General features: G+C 40.7%; 3 protein-coding genes and 2 long non-coding RNA genes across 6 annotated transcripts; 2 read left to right on the forward strand and 3 right to left on the reverse strand.

Annotated features, from left to right (window-relative positions):
* Positions 1–112: 112 nt before the first annotated feature.
* On the forward strand, positions 113–2609 carry snrpb2 (small nuclear ribonucleoprotein polypeptide B2). The gene is made up of 7 exons (XM_077605434.1): positions 113–239; positions 795–867; positions 1489–1661; positions 1731–1862; positions 2075–2110; positions 2178–2266; positions 2329–2609. The coding sequence occupies exons 2-7, from the start codon at positions 804–806 to the stop codon at positions 2486–2488; spliced, it is 654 nt and encodes a 217-aa protein (XP_077461560.1). The 5' UTR covers positions 113–239; positions 795–803; the 3' UTR covers positions 2489–2609.
* Positions 2610–3059: 450 nt separating this feature from the next.
* ndufb7 (NADH:ubiquinone oxidoreductase subunit B7) lies at positions 3060–4374 on the reverse strand. Its single transcript, XM_077605435.1, has 3 exons — positions 4113–4374; positions 3519–3687; positions 3060–3217 (listed from the first exon to the last, which is right to left on the reverse strand). The coding sequence occupies exons 1-3, from the start codon at positions 4222–4224 to the stop codon at positions 3130–3132; spliced, it is 369 nt and encodes a 122-aa protein (XP_077461561.1). The 5' UTR covers positions 4225–4374; the 3' UTR covers positions 3060–3129.
* Positions 4375–4739: 365 nt separating this feature from the next.
* LOC144077656 (uncharacterized) lies at positions 4740–6097 on the forward strand. The gene is made up of 5 exons (XR_013301061.1): positions 4740–4834; positions 5470–5519; positions 5618–5699; positions 5798–5879; positions 5970–6097. It is a non-coding gene; the product is annotated as an uncharacterized LOC144077656 (long non-coding RNA).
* A 921-nt stretch (positions 6098–7018) lies between these two features.
* On the reverse strand, positions 7019–8492 carry LOC144077942 (uncharacterized). Its single transcript, XR_013301138.1, has 5 exons — positions 8378–8492; positions 8103–8201; positions 7484–7585; positions 7298–7420; positions 7019–7158 (listed from the first exon to the last, which is right to left on the reverse strand). It is a non-coding gene; the product is annotated as an uncharacterized LOC144077942 (long non-coding RNA).
* Positions 8493–9658: 1166 nt separating this feature from the next.
* On the reverse strand, positions 9659–14208 carry samd1b (sterile alpha motif domain containing 1b). Of its 2 annotated transcripts, none has more exons than XM_077605418.1 (7): positions 13044–14208; positions 11738–11936; positions 11357–11475; positions 11068–11101; positions 10870–10987; positions 10293–10407; positions 9659–10188 (listed from the first exon to the last, which is right to left on the reverse strand). In XM_077605418.1, the coding sequence occupies exons 1-7, from the start codon at positions 13851–13853 to the stop codon at positions 10042–10044; spliced, it is 1542 nt and encodes a 513-aa protein (XP_077461544.1). In that variant the 5' UTR covers positions 13854–14208; the 3' UTR covers positions 9659–10041. The 2 variants fall into 2 exon arrangements, with proteins under 2 accessions (XP_077461544.1, XP_077461543.1); XM_077605417.1 differs by having other exon boundaries at positions 11738–11939.
* Between the last annotated feature and the right edge of the window lie 362 nt (positions 14209–14570).

Below are 14570 nucleotides of genomic sequence, written 5' to 3' on the forward strand. Positions count from 1 at the left end.
CTGTATTTAATACAGTCGTTTTGTGATGTTGTGATTATTGTAGTCTAATACATTTTAAAAGCCTCATCCCTCCAGATGATATAAAAGTTTGCTCTGCGTGCAAGTCTGGAGCGCCCATCTAATCGTCTGCCATTATAAGTTGTAGTTTACCTCCTTGCCTGCCGGTGGCAGTGTAGCATAAAGTAAATAATAAAGCGAACTGCGTCCTGTTTGGCAGCGTGTGTGAGACCGGGAAAGAGGTAACATGTTTTACTTTCTACCCTTCTGCGATCCTCATATTTGTGCATTTTTAAGCAAGTAACCACCGGAGTGCTTTAATAATAATACACTGTCTTGAAGGCTGAGTTTAAACGTTCCTTTGTAAGAATCCTCTTGTGAAATTCGCTGGCTTAGCTTAGAAGCTAACCGGTTACGCTAGCTCTATGAATGGGGCAATAGCACATATTGAAATGGAATAAAACCACTTTAACATAACCTTTCTGCAAAAATAAATAAATGATTAAAAAACAGTAAACGTGGAGTCGATTGTATTTGTGCGTTTTAATTGATCGGAACTTTAATGTGTTTTACCTACCTTGGCATCTTCCATCGTTGTCGTACTACTACTTAGTAATTATTTTTGTAAGAAACCAAGCATGACTGCTGTTTTAAGGTTACAATATTTTTTTAAATACTCGTTGTCATCGTCTTGACCAAAATGCCTGCTGAAAATTTGCATGGACTTGACCATTGAAAAAAAAAAAAGATCAACCCGTTATGAATGTATGCTTCGTGTTTGTGTCCCACGATTTAAGGACTCTACTATGGATATCCGGCCCAACCACACCATCTACATCAACAATATCAATGACAGAGTGAAGAAAGAAGGTAGTATGCGTCTAATCGATTAGCAAGTCATTGGACAACCACTTTGACAGATGTTGATTTTTTTTGGCAGTGGCTCCTTAGCCGGTAACCGGTCAAATAGTCCCAGAGGCTATTTAGCCGGTAACTTATTATTTAACATTGAGTGAATAGGGGATTTTCTAAACCATTCAATCAATCTTATTGAAATTTGATGTGTTATTGCCAATTGATAGATTTTAACATTAGGTGAATAGGGATTTAATGACTATTATTTAGGCAGTGGCTCCGTAGCCATAGTTTCTTACTATTTACCCCACACAGAATTCTTACCGGCTAAATAGCCATATGGGGCCATATAGGCTATTTGACCGGTTACCGGCTAAATAGCCCCATGGGACTATTTGACCGGTTACCGGCTAAGGAGCCACTGCCATTTTGGGGGGGAAATAAAAAAAAAAATTAAGTCATGATTCCAATTCATTTCACAAGGAGGTGCCGTGCGTGAGTGAATGATCATGTTTTTCCATGTAAATATTCTCAAATTCATGTACATATAGCCTTATTTTTAATATTGGTTTGTCATAATGTGTGCTGACAGGTTGGTGTCTTTTATTCATTCATTATTTCTTAAATATCCTTTAGAGTTGAAGCGCTCCCTATACGCGCTGTTCACACAGTTTGGTCAGATTGTGGAGATTGTGGCCATGAAGACCATGAAGATGCGGGGTCAAGCCTTTGTGGTGTTCAAGGAGCTGGCCGCTGCCACCAATGCCCTGCGCCAGCTGCAGGGCTTCCCCTTCTACAACAAGCCCATGGTATGATCCATCACCCAGGTGTTTTCCTGAGCGATTTGATCCACACGCTTGCTTCTTCCTTGTCGCCAGAGGATACAGTACGCCAAGACAGACTCTGAGGTCATTACCAAGGGCAAAGGGGCGCACGGCGACCGAGACAAGAAGAAAGAAAAGAAGAAGAAACCTCAAGAGGCTGCCGCTCTCGCCAAGAAAGCAGCAATGGTCAGACATTTCTTGTTAAGCTACTTCTGTATTATTAAATATTCTTTGTTTAAAAGGTACTGCAGTAACTGCAAAATTGGTCTTGGAAGTTCTATGAGGTGTACAAACCCTGTAAAAGTTTTGATAAACATTTTAGTGGGGCAATTTGAAAATATTTTCAGTCTACTTTTAAAAATATTTTAGCATTTTTTTTCTGTTTTTGTGTTTTTCAGGTGCCTTCAATGCCGATCCACATTCCAACGCTACAGGTACGTTTGCTTTTTGGGGGGTCTCGTAGTCAAATGTTTACTTTGGACGCATGTGCTGACCTGACAGATTCCTGATAACCCGCCAAACTACATCCTGTTCCTGAGCAACCTGCCCGAGGAAACCAACGAGATGATGCTGTCGATGCTCTTCAACCAGTAAGTCGGATTGGCGGGCATGTGCCAACGACAATGCGTAACGTCAATTGCTATTGTGTTAGGTTCCCGGGCTTCAAGGAGGTGCGTCTGGTTCCCGGGAAGCACGACATCGCCTTTGTGGAGTTTGAGGGAGAAATGCAAGCAAGCGTAGCCAAGGATGCCCTGCAAGGCTTCAGGATCACTGCCACCTGTGCTATGAAGATTAGCTTTGCCAAGAAATAGGACAAGCTTTAAAAGACATTTTGCAACCTTTTTTTATTTTCCTTTTTGTCTACTCGCCGCAGAACTATCCGTTGGTGTTCTTGTTTTGTAAATTAACTAAATAAAACTAGTTTTTACACTATTCATCAAATTGCATGAAAAAAATAGGCATACATTAAGGCTGGCATCATATAACTAAAAATCATTTCTTTGGAATTACAACAGCGCAAAGTTTCTGGTTTTGCGACAAAGGAGTATTATACCCAATTTGATATGTTAGTAATATGTTTATGGTTTTGCCAACAAACAGTGGCAATATGAACATTTGGTAAATAGTACATTGTACTTGAAAATTGTCACAAAATCTTTTACTCAATTACTTGCTTATTTAATAGCCATTTCTGCAATAGCTGGCCTTGAGTTTTTTTGCAACCTCCTGAAAAACAAAATGCTTCAACTTTGAAAATTCTCACACTCAGCAACTAAGACCGTTTAAAAAAAAAAATGCATTTCTATCATGCAAAGCTGACTTGCGCTTTGGCAATGTAAAATTTTAAATACTTGTCATTACGTCAAAAATGAACAACGATCATATGTTAAGCAGCACTGTTTATTACAAACAGTGTAGTTATATACATAGATAAGGGGCTGGATGGATTTAATTATGCAGCTTCAACCTGGGCTCCAATTCTCTTCTTCCTCAGTTGGAGTCTCCTTTCCCTCTCGTACTCCTTCATCCGCATCACGTAGCTGAAGACATTAAAAAAAAAAACGAGACATCTAGAATGCAGTTTTGCAAACGGCAATTGATCATACATCCTAGCAACCATTGTTGTGTGTTGTCAAGCTCTTTTCATGCCTCCATTGCCTAATTCGTTCATTTGGTGGTTACTGTAAGCCTTACTCAACTGTCAAAAACCGTAAAGCTTCACGGAAGAAGGTAAAAAAGAACAAGAGGACATTCCAAATGGTCAACTGACATGCCTATGAAATATCTAAATAGGAAAAGAGGTACTCCACTTCATCTGAGGGGTGTTAGGGTGTTACTTACTCCAGATGTTCACAGTAGTCCCATTCATGTCTCTCATGTTTGCAGGCAAGGAAGTTTGGCCAGTTGTCCCTTTTGCACTTCATAAACTTCATAAGATGATGAGCACAATAGTCCCTCTGCTCCAAAGGCACCTGGGCCAAGTTCATCTGCTCCTGCGTAGCAACCATCTCTGTGGAGGTATGCACTCTGTTAGCATTTTATTTTTTTAATTTTGGAATGACCACAATTTATACATTCTAAAACAGCAAACCAAATGTTTGAAATAAGCCATATTTCACTTGTGATACAAAGCTGCTCAACCACAATGGCAATTAATACACAGATTTGGGTTAACAAACAACCGGGATTTATAAAAATAGGATTATTCATATAATAGAACAGGTTAGATCATTGTTCCAATTGCAAAATTTGGAGCTATTATCGTCTCATTTATTCCATTGCCAAATAAATTGTAATTATAGGACCGTAGCGACTGCAAAGATTCATTGTTAGCTAAATGAGCGATCGCGAGACTCTGCTGTACATTGCGGACATGAAGCGAATCTTAAGTGGTCATCAGATGTATTTATGTCAATACATATTTTTCGTATTTACCTCGTTCTTTTCTCTCCGGAAAACCAAACTGGGGATCGAACTCAAATTTCCTCGCCGGATCTGGTTCGGTGTCGGTCTCGGTGATGTAGCGTCTGACCAGGTGAGCTCCCATGGTGACTCAATAAAGCCTTAACTTTAATTCGTTCGTTTGGGTTGTGAGATGATATTTTCAAAACGTTTCTGCTATATTTGGATTTCGGTCACCTACACATAACCCTTAGCACCACTTCCGTTGTTACCGGAAATAAACCGCTCGAAATTCACAGTACTTCAGAAATTCCTTCCCCTTCAATCAAATGAGAAATGTTCCGCGTTTAAAAAAAATTAAAAAAACAATTTCACTTGTTAAGTTATTTTTTAAAATTGTTATTATTCAAATGTAACTTACAGGGCAAGTGGGCACTATTTGTTGATCAGTAAATGTGTTAAGCATTAAAAGTAGACGTATACTTGTAAATACATGATGAGCTAGAATACATAAAATTATACATAATTGATGCAAGTGTTAGTATACATTTAAAAGTATAAATGTGGGTACGTAACAATTAAAATATGAAGGGGTAAATTTCTCGTGGAGCGCGGTAAGCAAGCCGCCATCTTTTCCACATTCAATATGGGCGTGGTTACGGCTAATGTGCAGCTGCTTAAATTAAGCACATGTGCAGTGGCTCATCCTTTAGAACAGCCTTTCTTTGCTGGCGGACGGCTAGCAGACACACGAGGTAAGCCGTAGAGTAATTTACTGGCCTAAGTGCACGTTTATCACACTACCAGGAGATTTTTTAGGAACCAATTAAGCCTAAATTTGCCAACAAATCTTTTAGTTTAATGCCAGGTTCAACACACCGTCGACAATTTAAGTTTGGGCTCATTTTCCCCACCGGCTGTGTGCCGTATGTCTAGTTAGCTTAGCATTAGCGTCACGAGGACGCTTCCTAATTGACTTAAAAAGTATGTTGTCTGTTTTCTCTCCATTATTGAGCCGTGTAGCAATAATTTTAATTTAATCAAACAAAGTTGAGACATCAACGGACAGTTTGCTAGGTAAAGGATTACTCAAAAATGACATCCACAGGCACAACTTAGTTCCTGCTGTGTTGTATTTAATGAGTTTTTACTCCGAGTGCTCAACACCCATTTCTAATTTGTAATTTTTCTCTTTTCATGAAAAAATCATTTGTACAAAAATTGTTAAGTCAACTTTCTCCTAACTTAACGTCAGTCTGTATATTTAATCGCCTTGTTTGTAAAAAGGTAAAATAGCGTTGTTTACATTTTTCTTTATGATTTCTCTTTCCTGTAATAATTGTTTGGCAACTCTCAAATAGTTTGGTTAAATCTAGTTTTCCCTGTTTAGCATGAAGATGCAGCTTTTCTAGCGTGCCCAGAACACTGGGCCAGATCAAGGTAAAACTACTGCCAAAAAATCACCTAACCCTATCTGTTGAATCTCCAGTCTCTACTTATGTTAACTTTGGCTTTTTTTGGATTTTTTCCCTTTTTAGCCTCAAGATGCAGCTCTTCCTGCATGCCAAAAACACTCACACCCTTGAGGTTACAGGAGAGAGAAGACTGGGCCAGATCAAGGTAAAACTACTTCCAAAAAAATCACCTAACCCTACATGTTGAATCTCCAGTCTCTACTTATGTTAACTTAGTCTTTTTTGGAATTTTTCCCTGTTTAGCCTCAAGATGCAGCTCTTCCTGCATGCCAAAAACACTCACACCCTTGAGGTTACAGGAGAGAGAAGACTGGGCCAGATCAAGGTAAAACTACTTCCCAAAAAAATCACCTAACCCTATCTGTTGAATCTCCAGTCTCTACTTATAACTTATGCTTTTTTTTGCACACATTAGGCCCACAGACCAGACTCTGGAGCATCTCTAAGTTGAGGACCAGGTCATCTTCCTTGCAGGCTTCTGTATTTGTTTATTGTAAAATATCCAAGTATTTTTCCAAATGAAATAAATGCTTAAAACATTTATATTTTGTGTAATTCAATGATGTGGTATCTGATCTATTTTATGAATATCACCATGGTGAGGTTTCACTGTTGTTACCTGCTCCTCCCCCAATACTGGTAAAGTCCACAGCTCAAACTTAATTTAATGTGGACTTAACAGTAAATTTTGGAGCAGCATTTTTTGGGGGGTATAATTCTAAATGTTTGATCCCATTTTATATATTTTTTGCGATAAAACAGGCTACAAAACAGGACTTTTTTTTCACGTATTTTATCCCGGTTTATATATTTTTTGCGATAAAACAGATAGGCTACAAAACAGGACTTTTAAAGTCCTGTTTTGTAGCCTGTTTTATCGCAAAAAATATATAAACCGGGATAAAATACGTGAAAAAAAAGTCCTGTTTTGTAGCCTCTGTTTTATCGCAAAAAATATATAAACCGGGATAAAATACGTGAAAAAAAAGTCCTGTTTTGTAGCCTATCTGTTTTATCGCAAAAAATATATAAACCGGGATCAAACACGTGAAAAAAAAGTCCTGTTTTGTAGCCTGTTTTATCGCAAAAAATATATAAACCGGGATCAAACACGTGAAAAAAAAGTCCTGTTTTGTAGCCTAAGTGTTTTATCGCAAAAAATATATGAAATAAGCTAAAACACTTCATTTTGTAGCCTGTGTTTTATCACCCAAGTTTGTTGAAGCTTTTAAGTGTTTTTTTTTTACTTAACTTTTAGGCAAGATTTAATTATAAGTGTAAAAACTTTTTAAAGTTAAAACAGTCTTGTCTTTTGTCTGCAGGTGGAGAAAAGACTGTCCACACCAATCAACACTTTAATGTGATGTCAACTCCTAAGTGTGATATAGTATAAGTGTTTTCCTGTTAATAAAAAGTTTTAACTTGGCATGTTACTTGCATTCTTTTGCTGTGAAGAATAAGGCATTTATACAATTCAAGAACATTTATTTTTCTACAAAAAGTGGCTTTTGAGATAGGTCCCTGTAGGCCCTCACACAATTAAAAATGGGGCAGTGTGATCATCGTTCAGTAAATGGACGAAAATCCTCCTTGGCGCTGGAAATCTGGAAGACAAAAAAAAAGGGACCCTTACACCAAGTCCAACATTAAATTAAAAAAAGAGACTGGCACAGAATGAAGTCAAAAAATGCCCAAAAAATAACTACCAAGTTAGCCGTTTATCAACATGAATAGCATACATACCAGGAAGGCCCTTCTTTCCATAACATCACTCAAGTGCCAGCTCTCCTTTCCTCATAGTCATGGTGTCAAAGACTGCCATTCACCGTGCCACCCTTACGTTGATTTGGAACACTTGGGTGGACCCTGAAGAGAAGCAAGATACAAAATGAGTAGGTTTAGTACACGACATGAAAAGAAATAAATAACCTGAAACACTTTAGTCTTTCCTCATCTTCTGCCTTGAATTCTTTGGTCTTCGTCGATTTTGACAGCTTTCACTTCCTCCACCGTCTCCGTGGCTTTAAACATCTACAAAACAACACAGCATGATTATGTAATTGCTCGTTTAACCATTTGTCAATCATTTCAAATCCATTCATTTTTTTCTTTTTAATAAATATCCCAAAAAGTCATCATTTCTTCCATTTTTTCTTCATACACAGGACAAATGGTTATTTTACCATATGTTTAAACTTGAATCAAAAATGACCCCTGTGCTATTGTTGAATGAATGTCTCACTTAAATTTTGTCCAAACCACATTTAAAACTAAAAATGAAAAGGCCCAAGCCCAGGGTAAAGGTAGTATACATCAGTGGTTCTATAAGTGTAGCATTTATCTCTTACAATTCAACTGATCACACTTATGTGGGTGTGGGTTATCCACACAGGTTCTTGCTATTAAAAATTAACACCAGATCAGTGTGTTTTCATTCAAAATTTGAAATGTATCATAATGAAAACAAGCGAATTTAGCAAAGCCTTCAACGCTGACAATTAATTATTAAACGGATAGAGAAAATAGAAATTTGAAAAAAAAGACTCACTTTGCTGACAAACAGCTCGTTATGGGATCAACAAGCTGCTCCTTTGGCCGTTTTGGCCACATTCTCGATGTTTCCCAGCAATCTGTGGTTGTTGAGGAACTGAAACACACAATGGAATGATTTCTTGTCAAATATAAAGAGCTATAGGTAACACAATGTAGCCAAATTGTTTGCAAACATTTTGCTGTCTCCATTCACGTGTGGCTACGCCACACAAACAAAGAACACTCCTAAAATGAGAACTGGGGCTTCGAAAATCCCAAATAACAACGTACCGAATGCGATGCATTGTCCTGCAAGAACTTTATCAGGTCTTTCTTGGGGAAGTCGTCACTTCTGAGCTGCTGTGCATGCAGTCCACGGCCAAACTGGCTGCTGGCTCATCCGCCATTTTAAAGGGTGGCGGCCAATTGAACTCTGACCTCGGTCATGCAAATTAGAAATAGACAAGAAAAAAACAACATTTTAGTTTTTTTACAATAACGTATATTAGACTAATACACGTTATTATGAAAACAATGTAGTATTTTTTGTGTCTATTTTTTGTGCATTTCACATCCTGAATCAATCCAACCCTCAAAAACTATTTTATGGCTGTTGGGGTTATTCTGGGATATTATTATATATGTGCTTATTAATCCTTATATGTATGTGTGGAATATTAATCATTATATGTATGTGTGGAATATTAATCATTATATGTATGTGTGGAATATTAATCATTATATGCATATGTGATACATTAATCATTATAAGCAGACGAAAGCTCAGTATATCAAGGACACTTCCCCCTGCAGCTGGCTCCGAGGACATTTAATTGTTTTGAGGACTATTGACCTGACAGATCACACGGTCCCGGGCCGAAGACTGTTGATCTGAGTTCGCAATGAAGATCTGTGAAGGACTCTTAAATTGATTTGACTTGGATTTCGGCAGATGGCGATAATTGAATCAACTTCCGAAAATACTCGCATATTGTTTTAAAATACTGTCGGTCGTTTCACCTTTTATGGAAATCATTATGCTTACTTGTGCAAATTCTTACGCAGTTGTTTTTGGTTTCTGACCTGATATGCAATTGTTGTTGCAGTTGTTTTTTTACCTTAATTGGGTTATTCGGTTAGTTTATGCAATTTTGAATAAGATAACAGTAAGTGTTTTGATTATGTGCGACTAAATGGACAGAAGAGGATGCCTTTCTTCAGAATGCTCCGGTGGCGAGGACGAGCCAGGATCGATTCTCACTTGCAAGTTTAACGCTAGATTATGTCTCCGATGTCTCTCCCTTTGTTAAAGTATACCTATTAATGGACCTATCAATGACTATAAAACCTTTACTGCAGCTACAGTTGCGACATACAATTGAAATAAGCCTTGATAGTGTCAATATCCACAAACAACCCATGAACACAAATAAGATTAAACTTAAACTCTCAATAAGTCAAGAACAGTGTGAAGATGCACAGAGAGAAGATACACAAGTCAAATTTTTTAAATCCCGTCTTTATTACCAAAGGTAGGCAAATAAGTAGGACAACAACTGGTTGGAAAACTAAGATTCATTAAATGATCTTGAACATTTATTTGATATGTCAAAGGATCATGAAAACTGTGGTATGAATTGAAAATGTGTTAGTGGATACTAAAGAGAAATTTGAAGAAGGCAAAATTAGAAAAAGCAAAGAGGTAGTTATTTAGAGGATAACATTCATGAAATGAACATACATAAATATAGTTGAATGTCAAAATAAACATTATATGCTATCCATACGTGTGTAGCGAAATGTAGTATTTATGTGCAATTGATGGGTGGGATTTAAAATGTCCTCCAATTCTGGAATAACCCATAATTGCGTAGCTACATGCATTTGTGGTTGTGATATTCTGTTACATGCATATCTTCTTCTTCAAAAAAATAGCTGCGTTACTTTCCGGTGGTTCATGTAGAGTCGACATCGTCAAAGTGTGTCTTTTGCAAAACCTTCACGTGACGCTCGTAGATTTTAAGAGCAGGGCCAAGCCTGATTGACAGGCCAGTCAATACGTCATTACGTTGCATGAGGAGCAGAGACTTTCCATCAATTTCCTATTGAGCAAAGCCATATACAGTGAAGATTAAGATAAAATAAAACATCTACAAGTGAATAAACGCGTCTACGCTGTCCTCTAGCGGTGAGAATGACTCCTCACCTGTGCTTCAAAGGCTGCGGCCTGCTCAGGAAAACCAGCTATGGTAAAATAAGAGACCACATCAGACACTGTCCAGTCCACTGGGCTCCCCTTAACTCCTTCAATCTTTATATACCTAAAAAATGAGAGGAAGGTGTTAAAATATGCTCGGACTCAGTCACCGAATACAGTGCAGCGTGCCTTCTTCACAAATTTTGCAAAGAAGGCACCAACTAGAAAGCAAATTAGGACAAGCACACAAGTCTTCCTGCGTAGTCCTCGGAAGAGTGTTGAAAGAGCAAGTGTGGAAAGCCACATTCCAGCCCTTTTCTTGAAATTTTTGGTGTCCTAATTTGTTTTGTAGTTGGTACCTTCTTTACTGAGTCCAAGCATACTCTAACACGCGAAATGCCTATTCTTTTTAAATGAATGGCATTTCTTAGCCTGAAAAGATAGAAATGCCAAATGTTACCGACAAAAACTTGAAACCTTTCTACACAAGCTGTGAAAATTTGAGGTCATCCCAACGAAAATTGTCACAATTATTGGCCTATGAAATGGGGTCCAACATTTTGGAACACCCTGTATAAGTGCTCACCCTCCATTGTTGACGTCACCATTCGTCCCCTGTTCTTCTGGGAGGGCAGTTTCTCTTGGGGAGGCCGTGGGCGTGAGCAGACATGAGGATACGCCTACTTCCGTTTTACATCCAACATCTGCCCAAAGAAAAAGGTTTTATTCCGTACTCTTGTTGTTTACTTCATTTTGCACTGCAATATGAGAAGGAGAGACTCACCGATAAAGCCAGACTGGTTGTGCTGCCTCTGACTCTGCAGGTAGAGAAATATGTTTTTTTTTTCAGTTTTGACTTTCCATAACAAAATCTAATTAAGGATTGGACAAGAGATGTTGATACATGGATGGACAAATTAAAGATTTTTTATAGGCAATGGTTACTCAACTACAGACATTATATAGTACCAAATTGAAAGTAACATGAAGTGTCTAGCACACACGGGTCTCAAACTCGAGGCCCGGGGTCCAAATATGCCATGCCCAGGTTTGACACCCCTGAAGGAATTTACCTGGAAGTCCATAGGTAGATGATTGGGTACGGCAGGTCTTTCTTCCACGTATGCTGGAATCATCGATGGGGGAGCATCCAAAGGAAGTGAACATCCAGTCTTACTGTTGGGGTTCATAACTGAAAAGGCACATGTAAGGGTAGCCGTTACTAAGAATTGCCCACTTATGCATACTAGATGTTATTAAACAGTTTAAACTGACATTCCCCCACTACAATATTGGGAGGACCTGCACCAGGTTATAATGTACAGATTTGATCGACATGGTCAGAGAGGTATTACTGTACTTTTCGGATTACGATTCGCACCTGAGTATGAAAATTTAACAAATCCAAGCCAGAGAGTCACACAAATGCGTTTTGAGCAATTAAAAATGTGCACCTTTGTCAAGACGTGGATGACGACAGACACTTTGCTCTTCTGACACTTTCTGGACTTTGCGTTCTTCAATGGCTTTCTCAGCCAGGGCTGCTGTGGTTGCCATGGCAATCAGGGACAGTCCTGCTTCTTCTTTAGAACTACGGGGATTCTCCTCTTCTTCGCTGTCCTCTTGCCCATCATCTTCCTCCATCGGCTCACTCTCCTCAAGTGAGTACAAAGAAAGTTGAGTTTTAAAAGAGATGCAAAAGAGCAAAAAAGTGCCAAATACATCAAAACTACTGTACATACATACTGATTTGCAATCAGCTTGATGCTGCTGTGACTAAACTTGCACATATTGTGCATAAATTTAAGATCCGCAAACAGCATTGTAGCCAACCTGCCCATAGTTGCCTGTGATAGTCTCCAGCACCCCCACATCCCATGTGAAGATTAGGGCTTCGGAGAATGAATGATTCTTTTCTTGTTTTGTTTTGTGTGAAGGTGAATTACAAATGTTGAATTATATTTATATTTTCATGCAAATGATCAAATCAAACAATACAGTTTTAATTGACCATATTCAGATTTAGTTTTACATTTCAAGTATTTCAAATTCAAGATTAGTATTTCAGATCCAGTTTCTGATGGCAAAAATATCAACCCATGCTCTAGCTATGTATATACACACGAAAATCGGAGTGTATTTTCGTGTTTCAAGTCATCGTTCAAATTAAATCAGTGTAATTGACTAAACGGGTGCATACGTCACGTGGTGGGAGTGGAGAAAGGAAAGAGGAGAGAGCGATACAAAGGACCGAATGATGATGATGATAATGATGATGATGATGGTGATGTTGATGACTGCAACTTGGGAGAAAAATACAACAATGGCGTAGAATGTTTGTGTGTGTGTTGTTGGGCAAAGTGCTTCGTGAGTTTGTGTAAATTACGGAAACAGCGTCGTGTCTGTTCAGGTTTTGCAAAACGAGCGGAGTTCCCGAGTCCAATGAAACGTCATCACTTGCCCAAGTCGCTCGTGCACGCGCGATGCAGAAACGCGCTCGCAACATGCGCGCCCGTTTTTTTTAATGTATTATTTCCTTTTCAGGAGCCGCTCCTTTGCCGTAACCTGCAGCTTTTGTGCTAAAAGCCGAGACTTCCACACGCACACGCGTCCCCCTATATATGTATTTGGTCGGGGAAGTGGAGCGCGTTTTATAATAACGTTCACGATGTCGAGCAGCTTTCATGAATTTAACAGCAGACGGCGTTCTGCCGCGCCGGGGTTCGGACGTGTTGCAAATATTAAGTTAGTGTCGCCCACCTTGATCGGGGCTTGCAACGTGAGACCGCCGGGGGACACTTGCGTTGTCGTCATCCCCCGGAGGGGGAGACTCAGGTTCCCGCAGCGAGTCTTGCGCAGCCTGCCATGGCCTGCCACCTCTCGTTCCACCACCACTTGGACTTTGCCCCCCGTCGTCATCTTCTCCTGGTCGCTCAAATAGCCCCAAATCTCTTTGAGCTCGAGCGGCTTGACGGGGCCTTTTGCGGCCGAGGGGAGGGGGGCGACGGCGGCCGTCCCCAGGAGGTGCTTTTTGGCCAGGCTGCGGACCAGAGCCTGTCCCCGTCCCAGCCGCTCGCCCAGGTCCGAGGGCCACCCGGCAAGTTCCGACTGCTGGGCGAGCGCGTGCCTGGAAGTTTTGTTGCGGGTGTCATCCGCTGCGACCGGCTTCTCTCGGCCGAGGGATCCGGACGATGCACTCGCGACGCCCTCCCCGGGAGAGGCGTTCTGCTTGGCGGCCGCCGTCTGCAGCTGAGACGGGCTGGGCTCCGAGTCGTCCTCCTGGTCGGTGAAGCCGTCGCCGTTGTTGTGCAGGACGTCTTCGCTCTTCTTTCGGCTTTTCCTCTGAACCTTAGCCGCGTTCCGATAAGAGATGGAGCCCTTGTAGCTAACTTTGAGCACAGTCTGCGCTTCAATCAGTTTTTCCAGTTCTAGCCGGGTTCGGTCTGGGTCCGACCCGTGTCGCCTCCGGACCATTCGACAAATCCGTTCCAGATCCGGGCGCGCTTTCCGCGAACGGAGAGAGTCGATTGTTTCCAGGATCCACTCTCCGTACTTGTTGGGTCCAGACATGTTTGTCGTCGGGGTTCGGCCCAAGAACGCGTGGGGGTGGTGGTGGTGCGGGTGCGGGTTTTGTTGTTTTTTTCCCCAAGTGGCGCTGCTGTGTCAAAGCGGCGTGCGACTCCCCGGCTGGACGGGCGCTACGGAAGCCCGTTCGGTGGCCACAAATGTGCGCTTAAGGTGGAGCGCGACGGCATTTAAGGTGGAATTGTCTCGCGTTTGGCGCATCACAGCCGCGTCCTTTGTTCACCGCGTCATCGCGTTCGGTCCACGGTGGATGCACAAAGGCTGACGCACGCTACGCGCGGCGGGCTTCGTTTGCGCCGCGTGGTGGTAGCCGTCGATGGGCGGTTGAGAGGTACGCTGGGGAAGGTAGTGCTGCTGGTGGTGGTGGGGTAGTCACGTCTTTAAAAAAATAAATACAATTTAAAAAATGACTATATCTCTGTTTTTACTTGTATTCAAAAGTATTTCAAATTTACACAATAACAAATGTCGTTTAATCATTGCCAGCATTTGACGATGAGAGACGTCCAGTTCATGTTGACTGGGCGGGGCTAGCAGTCTTGCTTATTACCGTCAATGGCATTCAAGCTTGGTGATTCACAGCCACCCCTCCCAAGTCCAGGAGTTTGGACGTCTAACGCCGTCAAAGGTGGATTGAGAAAGTTGACTCATTTAGTTGTTTATCAGCGTATGGAATTATAATGAGATATGTGGACTTCTCTA

This window comes from Stigmatopora argus, chromosome 7, assembly GCF_051989625.1.
Source record: "Stigmatopora argus isolate UIUO_Sarg chromosome 7, RoL_Sarg_1.0, whole genome shotgun sequence".
In the NCBI taxonomy this organism is placed as follows: Eukaryota; Metazoa; Chordata; class Actinopteri; order Syngnathiformes; family Syngnathidae; genus Stigmatopora; species Stigmatopora argus.

Excerpts from the sequence above, each read along its gene's own strand:
- ndufb7 (XM_077605435.1), bottom strand. The coding sequence starts at position 4,224 with ATGGGAGCTCACCTGGTCAGACGCTACATCACCGAGACCGACACCGAA. Across the intron at positions 3,688-4,112 it reads TCCGGAGAGAAAAGAACGAG|AGATGGTTGCTACGCAGGAG; the intron begins GTAAATACGAAA and ends ATACCTCCACAG. Across the intron at positions 3,218-3,518 it reads GACTACTGTGAACATCTGGA|CTACGTGATGCGGATGAAGG; the intron begins GTAAGTAACACC and ends TAATGTCTTCAG.
- snrpb2 (XM_077605434.1), top strand. The coding sequence starts at position 804 with ATGGATATCCGGCCCAACCACACCATCTACATCAACAATATCAATGAC. Across the intron at positions 868-1,488 it reads TGACAGAGTGAAGAAAGAAG|AGTTGAAGCGCTCCCTATAC; the intron begins GTAGTATGCGTC and ends AATATCCTTTAG. Across the intron at positions 1,863-2,074 it reads TCGCCAAGAAAGCAGCAATG|GTGCCTTCAATGCCGATCCA; the intron begins GTCAGACATTTC and ends TGTGTTTTTCAG.
- samd1b (XM_077605417.1), bottom strand. The coding sequence starts at position 13,853 with ATGTCTGGACCCAACAAGTACGGAGAGTGGATCCTGGAAACAATCGAC. Across the intron at positions 11,476-11,737 it reads TCATCCACGTCTTGACAAAG|TTATGAACCCCAACAGTAAG; the intron begins GTGCACATTTTT and ends GTGCCTTTTCAG. Across the intron at positions 10,189-10,292 it reads CCGCAGCCTTTGAAGCACAG|GAAATTGATGGAAAGTCTCT; the intron begins GTGAGGAGTCAT and ends TTTGCTCAATAG.